This window comes from Castor canadensis, chromosome 7 (genome assembly GCF_047511655.1).
Source record: "Castor canadensis chromosome 7, mCasCan1.hap1v2, whole genome shotgun sequence".
Classification (NCBI taxonomy): Eukaryota; Metazoa; Chordata; class Mammalia; order Rodentia; family Castoridae; genus Castor; species Castor canadensis.
The window spans coordinates 15,823,081-15,836,172 of NC_133392.1; the positions used below are offsets into that span (position 1 = coordinate 15,823,081).

The 13,092-nt window shown below is 33.2% G+C and overlaps 1 protein-coding gene across 3 annotated transcripts in view; it reads right to left on the minus strand.

Moving 5' to 3' along the window:
• Atrnl1 (attractin like 1) overlaps nucleotides 1–13,092 on the minus strand; it is a 744,833-nt gene that overhangs the window by 594,356 nt on the left and 137,385 nt on the right. For 2 of the 3 annotated variants that reach the window (XR_012449625.1, XM_074078234.1), the window contains exons 11-14: nucleotides 11,919–12,003; nucleotides 10,629–10,837; nucleotides 9,475–9,593; nucleotides 192–324 (exon numbers count right to left, since the gene is read on the minus strand). Coding sequence is in view for 1 of the 3 variants with exons in the window: in XM_074078234.1 (XP_073934335.1) it covers nucleotides 192–324; nucleotides 9,475–9,593; nucleotides 10,629–10,837; nucleotides 11,919–12,003 (546 nt within the window). In the remaining 2 variants the exon portion in view is untranslated. Of the gene's footprint in view, nucleotides 1–191; nucleotides 325–9,474; nucleotides 9,594–10,628; nucleotides 10,838–11,918; nucleotides 12,004–13,092 lie in introns of those variants that run through there. The other variant, XR_012449626.1, reaches the window with a different exon arrangement.

A 13,092-nucleotide genomic window follows, 5' to 3' on the forward strand; every position in this document is an offset into this window, starting at 1 on the left:
AAGATCTGGAAGCAAGGCGACGTTATGCAACTTTTCTTATAAAAACAATGCCTTTCCACTGCAGTACTACAAGTTCACGCTTGCTAAAGCTTTAATTTTAGAAGACGTGGTGTTTGTACCAAACACGTTTCACTGTGATAGTATTCATCTACAGACCATACAACTTATTTACCAAATCTTCAGATCTTTACCTGGCAAAGCCTGGCATTCCTGCTGCCGCTGATCCCACTGGCAATTCAAGTTTAGTGAACAGCTTTTACAGCTGGTGAGTTTGTTACAGATCTGCTCATTTCTCACATGACATTTGGTATAGTTTCTGACAGACTAGGAAATTAAAGATAAAGCATGTTATTTTTCACCACTATAAAAGTGAGAATTCTTAGGTGTCAGTGTATTTTTAAAGCCCCTAGAGAACTTTAAAACAGATTTCTAATTCTAAACCCAATTCTATTGAATCAGAATTTCTCTTACTTATTGCATTAGTTTGTTAAATTAAATTTGGCTTACTTCTGCCTTTATACATCATGAACCCCAACCCAATTTAGTATGTAAACAAACTGCAACTTAAAGAGTATATTCTTGCTGGGCACACAGTGGCTTACACATGTAATACCATATATTTAGGAGGCAGAAACTGGGAAGATTTCAGTTTGAAGTCAGGCCAGGCAAAAAATTAGCAAGACCTCATCTCAACAAATAAGCAGAGTATGGTGATACGCAACTATAACCCAGCTACACAGGAGGCCATGGACAGGAGGATCATGGTCCAAGACCAGCCCTGGGCAAACATGAAACCCTATTGGAAAAACAACTAAAGCAAAAAAAGGACTGGGGACTGTGGGTCAAGTGGTAGAGTCTCTGCCTAGCAAGCATGAGACCCTGAGATCAAACCTCAATACCACCAAAAAAAAAAAAGAGTGTATTCTTAGATTCACAGATGCTAAACCATAGCCAATCACAGTCTGCCAGCCTATTAGACCATGTCCACATGAGGCAATGCCCAGCCCTAACCAACTGAGATACTTTGTATATTTTTTTTCTGTCTTTAAATTACCACATGACCACACTGCTGATAGAAGCACTCTGATTCTCTACTGGTACAGGATGCTGCCCAATTAATGAATTGTTCTTTGTTCAAATAAACTCTGCTAAATATCTGTTGAAATATTTTCTCTTAAAAAGATAAGCTATTACTTTTATAATTGTAATGAGACCTAATCGAAAAAATTGTGCAAATTACACAATATGAAAAGAAACCATTTAATGAAAACTTTTAGTGAATCTGAAAATAGGCTTCTAATTAAATATAGTCAATGCATGAAGTCATTCGCGTTAATGGTAGCATGAGATGATTCTCATATTAATAAAACTATCATGCAATCCCTTGAAATAAAATAGAAATGATAAGTAGTACCAAAAAATTGAAGATGAGCCTTATAAAAATACAATGCAATCTGAAAAGTAATTAGTTTCACAATAACTTAATTTTACTTCCACAGATGGTTTTAGTTCACTGATGTCTCTTTTATGAATTTGTCAGATTTCCTTCATAAGGACTATAAAAAACTTACAAGTTATTTTTTAAACCTACTTCATCATGCAATCATATTTCAATTAATTCTGACACTGAGAAGTTAAAAGTTGAAGGTCAATAAAGAAAAACAGGCAACACTGAAAGTTTGCTGAAAGTGACTGTGAGGCAGGCTGCTAACAGCCAAAGAAGAAAGCCTCATGGGACTCAACCCTCCTCAGCAAACTCCACTCTGAACTTCTCCCTGTCCCTACCCAGCATCATCCTCCTCTGACATTCCTTCAGTTGTAAATTCTTTTTCAAATGTAAATTCCTTTGCAATTGGGAATTCCCCCAAAAGACAAGGGCATTTCCTGGTGTGCTTCTGACTAGAAAATGGCACATATCCAGTAAAGGGAAATCTGTCCTCAGTCTGACCTCTCAGGTAAAGCCCCTACTTAAGAGCTTATGAATATTGCTTGCATCTCATAATAAAACCTGACACACAGAACAAGGACATACAGCAGAATGCCCCATGATGTATAACAAGACCTTGTCAATCAAACCTGTCAATCACCCAAGGACCTCCTGCAAAGACCATCCAGACTTTTCCCATCATTTGCCCTTCTAACCTATAAATTGCCATTTGAACAAAGATCAGGGTTTCTGTACCATGTGGGCAAAGCCCATCACCTTTTCTTTTGTAGTGCCTATATTTTCCTTTCAATGAAACTTTACTACTGTTTTGCAATCAGCATCTTTGTCCAATGTTTTATTCCAAGAGGCAAAGACCTGAGATCTCCACCAGGATCTTCTGAGACCACCACACTTTAACACCTGGGCTCAGCTACTTCATGTAATATTATCACTATCTATGGTAAAACCTATCTCATGAAAATCAGATTCTATCTCCCAGACTTGAGTTGTTTTTAGGATACGGGATTATAATCGATGTGAGATATGTTCATAGTTCCCCTGGTAATAGTGATTATTTATTAACTCAGTGTCTTATGACTTTGCAGAATATAAATACTGAAAAATGCACTGTATTAGTATGATCTCACTTATGTAAGATCATGTTTAGGACTGGATCATGGCTCAAGTAACTGAGTGCCTGTCTAGCAAGCATGAGGCTCTGAGTTCAAACCCCTGTACTGCCAAAAAAAGAGAGAAAGAATGTTTAAATGTGCTTATCTTTGTGGAGAAAAAGGCCAGGAGACTGTATTTTTTAAAAATTAAAAATTATTTCCATAGCGTTCATACATTATCTGGAGAAAAATAAAAACATATCAAAGCTCTCACTCTGACAAAATAGCTCTTTACAAAGTAAATATGATTTTATTGTAAATGTGTATGTACTGAAACATGGCCAAAACAAAAGAAAATCAGATTCTAAAATTTTGGCTCAACTCTTCTTATGATGAAAAAAATTAAAAAGACTAATGCTACTCCCTGAGTCCTAATCTTTATTCTGTCTACAGTGTAAATGCTGACGTCAGGCCTTCTAATGTAAGAGATATAAATGTTGACTTTCAGTCAATCAGACTAAAAAGTTAAAATTGAGTTACAACTATCCATGTAAAAAATTGTTATAATTTTTATCTTCTTAGGTACTTCATCTTTTTAGGTATTTATAAAATACTATCCTTTGTAAAATATACTGCAGTCACTTCTATCCCAAGGGTGTTAATTTCTTTAGAGCAAATTATATGTAATGTAAGGAATAGATAAAATGTATACAAATACAATATTTGTCTTTACTCATCCTTAAAAAAAATCACAGGTGCTACATTTTCATAAATTTCAAATTATTAGGTGACTTATTAAATAACTACCATATTTTCATTAGAAACATAAAAACTCTTATTGTCATTTTGCCTGATTCATAGTTTTTTACTTTCATATAACATACATCTATCTTAGCATTATTATATATGATCATTACAGTAGACCCAAAAACATTTGCAAATGGACTGAAAATAAATAAATTAACTTGAATTATTCAATAAGCACAATAACACACAAAAATGACAAGAGAATGGTTATACATGTTGGAATAGGGGAAGTAATAGCAGCTTAATGTCAGTCTTCAGAACAACAATGGTAACACAAGAATCCATATCCAAATACTTCTACGGTTCTTCATTAAGAACAATGTATAATTTATTGATACTGAACAAGGACAATATATGAAACTTTATTTCAATAACATACAGAACCAAGTTAATCAGAAATGGGAGACAGCTAACTGTTATTCTGAAACATTTTTTAGCCTGATGAACCAGATGCACATTTACAAGCAGAGTATGAAGGGTAACTATTGCTATACTAATCTTTAATGTATTTAACTGTAAATTTAAAAATGAAAATCCATGAGAAACAGATTTTTTGAACATTCAGAGCACAAAATATGCAATTTAAAATAAATATGGCTATCAACATTGTAAAGGCTATATATGACAAACTTATAGTCAACATCATGCTTAACAGTGAAAAACTGAAACCACTTCCCCTAAAATCAGGAACGAGACAAGGGTGCCCACTATCCCCACTTCTATTCAACATAGTCCTGGAATTTCTAGCCAGAGCAATTAGACATGAAGAAGAAATAAAAGGAATACTAATAGGTAAAGAAACTATCAAAATATCCCTATTTGCAGACAATATGATCCTATACCTCAAAAACCCAAAAAACTCTATCCAAAACTTCCTAGACACCATAAACAACTTTAGCAAGGTAGCAGGATACAAAATCAACTTACAAAAATCATTAGCTTTTCTATACACCAACAACGAACAAACTGAGAAGGAATATATGGAAACAATTCCATTTACAATAGCCTCAAAAAAAAATCAAATACCTAGGAGTAAACTTAACAAAGTATGTAAATGACCTCTACAAGGAGAACTACAAACCCCTAAATAAAGAGACAGAGGAAGACTACAGAAGATGGAAAGATCTCCCGTGCTCATGGATTGGTAGAATCAACATAGTAAAAATGGCTATACTACGAAAAGCAATCTACATGTTTAATGCAATTCCCATCAAAATTGCAATGACATTCATCACAGAGATAAAAAAAATCTACCCTAAAGTTCATTTGGAAACACAAGAGACCACAAATAGCCAAGGCAATACTCAGCAAAAAGAGCAATGCTGGAGGTATCACAATACCCAACTTCAAACTATATTACAAAGCAATAGCAATAAAAACAGCATGGTGTATCACAATACCCAACTTCAAACTATATTACAAAGCAATAGCAATAAAAACAGCATGGTACTGGAGCAAAAACAGACATGAAGACCAGTGGCACAGAATAGAGGTCCTAGATATGAATCCACACAGCTATACCCACCTTACTTTTGACAAAGGTGCCAAAAATATACGATGGAGAAAAGACAGCCTCTTCAACAAATGTTGTTGGGAAAAGTGATTACCCGTCTGCAAGAAACTGAAACTAGATCCATGTTTATCACCTTGTACTAGTATCAACTCAAAATGGATCAAAAACCTTAATATCAGACCAAAAAACTCTGAAGTTAATACAGGAAGGGGCAGGAAACACTCTGGAACTAATAGGTATAGGCAACTAAGAGAAAGGATGGACAAATGGGACTTCATACAATTAAAAAGATTCTGCACAACAAAAAGAAATGGTCGCTAAACTGAAGAGACCACACAGAGAGTGAGAAAAAACATTTGCCAGCTATACATCAGACAAAAAGGACTGATAACCAGAATATACAGGGAACTTAAGAAACTAAACTCTCCCAAAATCAATGAACCAATAAAGAAATGGGCAACTGAACTAAACAGAACTTTCTCAAAAGAAGAAATTCAAATGGCAAAAAAAAAACATGAAAAAATGCTCACCATCTCTAGCCATAAAGGAAATGCAAATCAAAAACACACTAAGATTCTACCTCGTGTCACCCCTGTTAGAATAGCCATCATCAAAAACACCAGTTAACAACACATGTTGGCAAGGATGCGGGGAAAAAGGAACCCTCATACACTGCTGGTGGAAATGAAAGCTAGTGCAACCACTCTGGAAAAAAATTTGGAGGCTTCTTAAAAATCTAAACACAGATCTGCCATGTGATCCAGCAATCCCACTCCTGTGGATTTACCCAAAAGAATGCGACACAGGCTACTCCAAAGGCACCTGCATGCCCATATTTATTGCGGCACTATTCACAATAGCCAAGTTATGGAAACAACCAAGATGCCCCACTACTGACGAATGGATCAATAAAATGTGGTACTTGTACACAATGAAATTTTACTCAGCCATGAAGAAGAATGAAATCTTATCATTCGCAAGAAAATGGATGGAACTGGAAAACATCACTCTGAGCGAGGTTAGCCAGGCTCAGAAGACCAAAAATCATATGTTCTTCCTTGTACGTGGACTTTAGATCTAGGGCAAATACAGCAATGTGGCTGGACTTGGGTCACGTGACAAGGGGAGAGCACATATGGGAGGTATGGGGATAGGTAGAAAACCCAAAACATGAAAGCATTTGATGTCCCCACTCCAGAGGAACTAATACAGAAACCTTAAAGGGACAGAGGTCAACATGAGAAGGGGATCAGGAACTAGTGAAAAGGTCAGTTAGAGATGAATCAACTTAGGTTGTAACACATTTGTACATGGAAGCAATGCTAGGAATCTCTCTGTATAGCTACCCTTAACTAGCAAAAACGCTTTGTCTTTCTTATTATGCTCATGTCTTCTCTTCAACAAAATTAGAGATAAGGGCAAAACAGATTCTGCCTGGAAGCAAGGGGAGTTGGGATGGAGAAGGTGGGGGCAGGGAGTAGGGGGGAGAAATGACCCAAACAATGTATGCACATGTGAATAAATGAATAAAAAAACTTTGGACACATTGCTGTGAAAAAATAAATTTAAAAAAATTAAAATAAAAAATAAATAAATATGGCTAAATAATAAAATAGGATATCAGGGTACATAATTTAGACTAACATTCCCTAGACCTTTCTGTATCTATTAGCATTTGGTTTTTCTTCATCACTAGACAGTCTGATAAAACTGTCTAAAAGATACATATAATCACATTCTAAATTATAAATGAGTACCATCTGCTCACTTATACTATGTGATCCAAAGCATTTCTTATTAAGACATCATCAAAAATAAAATATAAAACAAAAAGACACATTATAAAATGAATACCTGATAGCAAGTTACACAGTACAATTTTTAAGATATTTATTTTTCCACCTAGACTTGTATATTGTTAAAGTACAAATGTCTTCTATGGACTGAATGTCTGCAAAATTAACATATCAAAGGCCAATACCCAATGTGACAGAATTAGGAGACAGAACTTTAGGGAGGTGATTTGGTCATTAGAGTGCAGCAGCCCTCATACACAGGATGCACCTATGTAAGGAGCTGAAGAAACCAGAGCTTCCCTTCCTGTTTTTTATTTAAATGTATTTTTTATTTCATTTTTATTGTCATAGTATTGTTGTATTGGGGGTACACTGTGAAATTTACAAAATTTCTTACAATATATTTTAGTTAAATTCACCCCCTCCATCATTCTCCTTTATTCCCCTCCACACACCCATTCCTGGAATAGTTTCAACAGGTCTTATTTTTCCACTTTGATACATGAATATGTTGCCACCACATTCACCCTCCTACACCCTTTCCTTTTATCCTCCTCCTCTCACTGGTGCCAACCCCCACACAGGACCTGTTTTATCTTCCTGTCCCCTATGTTTTTGAAAAAAAGGCATTTTGTTTGTTTAAGATATGTATACAGGGAGTTTAATTATGACATTCCCATGTATATATCTATTATACCACGAATAAAAAACAGAGGGGATGAACCAATTAAGAGTTTCTCTTCTGTCATGGGAGAAAGCATTCATTCACCTTTTATGAACCAGAACTCAGGTCCTCGCCAGACCAGAATCTGTCAGTGCCTAGAACTTAAAAGACTTCCTAGTCTTCTGAACTAGGAGAAATAAATTCATGTTGTGTATAGGCCAACCAATTTATGGTGCTTTGTTCTAGCAGCCTGAATAGACTAAGATAGCATCTAAACAAATTAACTCAGGGTTTAACAAAGGTTAAAATAAAATCATCTTATAATTTTTAACTAACAATGTTTCTGTTTTTATTGATAATGGCTAAATTTATGTGTCAATTTGACCAGGACACAGATATCCGTATGTGGTTAACTATTATTTCTGGGAATATCTGTGAAGTTGTGTCCAGATAAGATTTGCATTGGAATCTGAAGACTGAATTAAGCAGAATGCCTCCCCAATGAGGACAGGCATCTTCCCACGCTTTGAGGGCCTAAAAGGAACAAAACGATTAATAAAAGAGTTTCTCTGCCTCAGTGCTCTTGGCTGGGACCTACACCATTGGTGCTATTGGTTCACAGGTATCTGTACTTCTACTGGAATTTACACCACCAACTTTCCTGGGTTTTATATGGAGATATGTATTTAACTCCTATATATCGTATATGTCTCCTATCAAGTTCTGTTTCTCTGAAGAATCTAGTACAAAATCCTTCATCCCCATGCCTTATTTTACTTAATTCCTATTTCCATTAAAATAATTTCCATTAGATGAATATTAATGCAAATCTAAAAATATTATGTAAATTTTCAAAGCAGAGTCATGTCATTTTAATGTAAAAACTCAAATAGAATCCTAGTATTTCTTGTTATTAAAGCAACTTATATCATTGGAAAGTATGTACCAACAAAATATGTGCAGAGCAAAACAGTTCAATCTAATGAGTCGATAACTGCAAATTTTCCTCCATTTTGTTTTAAATATTTTAGAATAGAATCATAAAACTTAAATATTTTGAAATATTATTGGTTATTGGAAAATATTTTAGATGATACATAGTATTTATACCAGTTTAAAACACTGCTTCCTTTACTTTTTATCTCTGCCCGCTATCATGAAAAAAACATTGGACACTTTAATTGCTTAATAAAAAATTAGAAATAGAAAAATATTGTGTAATTAGCTGAAAATCTATATGCACATTATTTCATTTTATTTAAGTTACAGCCCAATAAGAGATTCTTTTAGTCAACTAAATACTACCTTTTATGTTGTTCCTTTTAACTTACTGACTTCCAAAAAAGTTGTAATGCTTTGACACTACCTACTTAGAAGCTTAATTTTCCCTGCTCTTAATCCATTTTCATCTATGATAAGTATTAATTTTGTAATTTTTCAAGTCTTCCTTAATCTAAAGTAGAGGTTTAGCATTATTGAAATTCTGAGTCAGATAATTCTTTGTTGTGGAAAGGCCATCCTGTGCACTGTAGGACATTTAGCAGCATTCCTGGCCTCTGAATATTACATACACATAGCAGCCTAAAAGTTGTGAACAATAAAAATGTCTAGATACATTCCCATGTCCTCTGCAGGACAAAACTGCTGAAAGTTGAGAGTGAGTTATCTAAAGACAGATAAAAAAGGAGCTACTATTTTCAACATCTCAGGCTACATTCAAACACATAGTGTATAAACACCAGACGCACACCACTATTCATACATGCCTGAGAAGAATCCCATGGAAATGATTTTAACACCTACCTATATAATCCTATTTCCACGAACATAGAAAACAACACTTAAAGACAACATTAAAGATAAACTGTAAATTAAAATGTTAAAATTTGTCAGTCTCAGTCATGAAAAGAAACACATTATTACATGTATGTGGAATGTAAACTGACAAATGTGAACAACACACTGCAGTCTGACTTGATAATGTACCAAGATGTGAATGACCCCACATAACTGCTTCAATGTGCAAAGGGCTTGTTTTCTTATATTATACTTTCAAGTATAGTATTTGCTTCAGTGTACAAAGAGCTTGCCTTCTGGTAAGCGAATGATATGAAGCAGCAATGTTAACGACATCACCGTTTTCCCTGAATACTAACCATACTGCAGTTACTGTTGGCCGAAATGCATTTCTTGTCATCACACCACTGGCACCCATTTGTATTGGCAGTACAGCTGGCACAATCTGTATATCTGTAACATCTGTCATCAGGAGCAGCTGTAATACAAAAGTGATATAAAAAATATTAGGATGAAGATAAAATGTCATACTTATTTCGCACACTTATAACATCTATTTAAGGATCATTAATACATTTTAACCAAAAAAATTACCTTAGTATCAAAATCAGTTCTCCAATATGAAACTCCCTTTGTAGTTTGTGTTACAGGATTCTAAATATCTTCTGTCCTCATCTTAATTATTCAACTAACCAGGATTATTATTCAATTCTATATCCATTTTAAATTTGCACATTTTGAAAGAGAAAAAGAACTTCAAAGTATTTTATGGAATAAAATGTATTATTACTAATAATAATACAGAGTAAAATGTATTATTCAATACCCAAAAGAAAACATCCTAACAGATACTTATTGTTTCACTTCTCCTTATAAAGATGTTTAGGGAAGTCTGAGTTAACATATATTAGTGAATTTTGGAAATATGATTATGAGTTGTAACATCAAAAATGTATAAAAGCCCTTACCTATTGAGAGAAAAGTAAATAACTTATCTAAATCATAAATTAAAATACTGACTGATAAATTTTGAGTTTGATTTATTTGTTCAACCCATTTTAAGAAATATAAAAATTAGAACATCGATCACCAAATTCAGGGAAATTTTTTAACCTTATGGTGTAGCTTGGCAATAATTTAAGAAGAATGAAAATGCCAAATGTAAAATAAATCACTTATGTTCTTTCTTTGCAATACACAATATTTCTCAGAAATGATGTATTTGAAAGCATTTTAACTTATATTACAAAATAATTCATATATGACCATGTTCCATACAAAGTACATATAACAGAAGATTTCAAAAATAAAACTAAAAGTAGCTAACAAATATGATAAATTACTAACCATTGCTAAGATCAATACTAGAATTCCTAGAGGATTATGAATTTTTCATTTTTGTAAACAGTAAGGTAATTCCTACGAGCAAAGTACATTTCTACTTCTAGTCAAATAGAGAAACTGTGAAACCAGCAAAAGGGTAAAATGAAAAAAATAAAACAAGAAAACTCACCTGTTTTAAAAGGACACTTTGTTCTGAGAATATTATTAGCATTCCCAGATTCCCAAGATTCACAGTGATTTTTATTCCAAACACATTTTATCCCTGGACCAGCATTTTTACAAAGTTCCTCATCTCTGAAAGCTTTGCAATTTGGAGGCTTGTATACAAGGATATCATTAAGAAGTACACTAGAAAATCCACCAAATATATACATGGACCTATTAAAAACAAAATAAGACCCTTATAGAAACAATATTAAAAGGTTCTAATAAATTAGTTTTTTAAATAAACAGGATTTTACTGTATTCTTACATTATTTTTAAATACTTATATCAGAACTGTTCTTTAAAATCATATTTCTAACATACAATACAATGTAAAAACACCAGATTTTTAGATTTCTTGAAGACTTTCCAGATGAAACATGAAATAGTCTATTAATCTTAATGTATTAAGAACACAGAGTAGTTCAAGTGGTAGAGTGCCTGCCTAGCAAGCATGAGGCCCAAGAATATCTTTTATTATAAAACAAAGAAAATAAAAAATAACCAAACACAATTTTCAACAGAGAAGCCTAGAGGTTTTATGCTTCACACTGAATTTCACTTATTACAACTTAAAAAGACAATTGATACCAGTTACAAAGTTTCACTGGGGTGAATAAATCATTGTGTGGCAATAGGGAAGAACTTTTACATAATTAGGCTAAGTTTGATAATAAACTATAATTCATTCTGAGTTAAATGCTTTAAGCTACATATTGTTTATTCTCACATAAGTGCAAACTACCAATTTTTGTTAATGAAACAAAAATTGTATTAATTTCAGGGAAGGACACTTAATAATCATCAATTTCCGAATGGATATATGGATATTAAAGTCTAGAAATGTTAAGAGACTGTCAAAAATCACGTTTAGTTAATATCAGAACAAAAATACAAATCTAATTTTCTCATTTTCTTTCTTCTGGATATAAACAAGAGGCCAGTATCTATCATTTCAGTTAGATCTTTTTAAAGATGCTTATCTGATCTCTAGAAAAAGGAAAGAAGTGTGATAACTTTAAAAGGTATCTGAAGTTTTATCTCAGTACCTTTCCTTGACAACGACCCACACCCTTTAAAAAGAACGAAGGGTATGGTTAACCAAAATGTATTCAATGATGCAGTGGGGAATATATATAATTAAATGTCATGAAATATCAATGATGATTTTCAAAAAGAGTATAAGAATTGGTGAATATGCCAAGTTCTACTGACATTCTTGTCCCTCTAAGAGTTCAAAATGTTCTCCATTTACCCATTAATGACCACTGCAGAGTGTCCAAATCTGTTGACATCTCTATGAAGATTTGGTTTCGGCAATGTTTTCCATTCATCACAAGCTAGAAAAAAGATAGCAGGAAAAAAAAAGTGTAATAAAAGAATAAATGAAGAGAAATAATGTAAAATAATAATTGGCCAAATTAGAGAAATAATGCTTAAAATTAGGAAGGAAAAAGTTCTTTCATTAATTAATTTTCTATGACCTATAATTTAGAAGCATTTTCCCTTAAATAAAAATAACTTGCCTAAAATTCTCACCAATAATTATAAGCACATGAGAGTAAAGGAAATAAAAGGAATGAAATTAAGTATACTTAAATAATTTCAATAGCACAGCTTTATTAAAATATACCAAAATTCATATAGTAAAACTCATGAATGTCAATATAGGACACCTGTATTACAAAGTTAATGCAACCTAAATATTACACGCATGCATACAAAAGCGAACAGCATATATAATATTCACTAAAAGAATGTCTAAAAATAGAATCAGAATAAAATATTTAAATTATTTTAATATTTGATATTTTTAAGAATAGTTTTTATATTGTGTACAAGGGAATAATTTCAGCTTCAAACAACCTAGATAAATAATGAACAATATCAATAATTCATCATTTTATAAGGACTATGGAAAAAAACATCATTTCAGTATAGCCTCAAATCTGACATATATAGAATTGACACTTGGTATCCACTGTTACATGGTTCCACTGATATATAGTTTTCCTTCTATTGAGGAAAAAATACAAATGTTCAGGATGCATGGAGTTCAATCTGTACCATGGATTCCTGATTCATTTTCCCCATAATGCCAGCCAATGTCCACAAAAGACATGCTTGCTGCCTTTCAACAAATCTAAAATTTTCACTTGATCATTTAAATTAAGCATATGGTAAAAATACCATATTTTTACCTTACTTTTGGAGCACCATTAGTTTTTGGGAGGAGGCATTTTTTCACAAAATGAAGGATAAGGAAACACTCAGCAAATCACATTGTGATTAAAACACAACTGATGGTAACGCAGGACTGACTGACAGCTTCTCCACATCAACTAAGCTGCATAATGTACAAGTGGGATTTTAATTTTTTTTTCTTTTTGCAGCACTGAGGGTTGAACTCAGGGCTTCAAGCTTGTTAG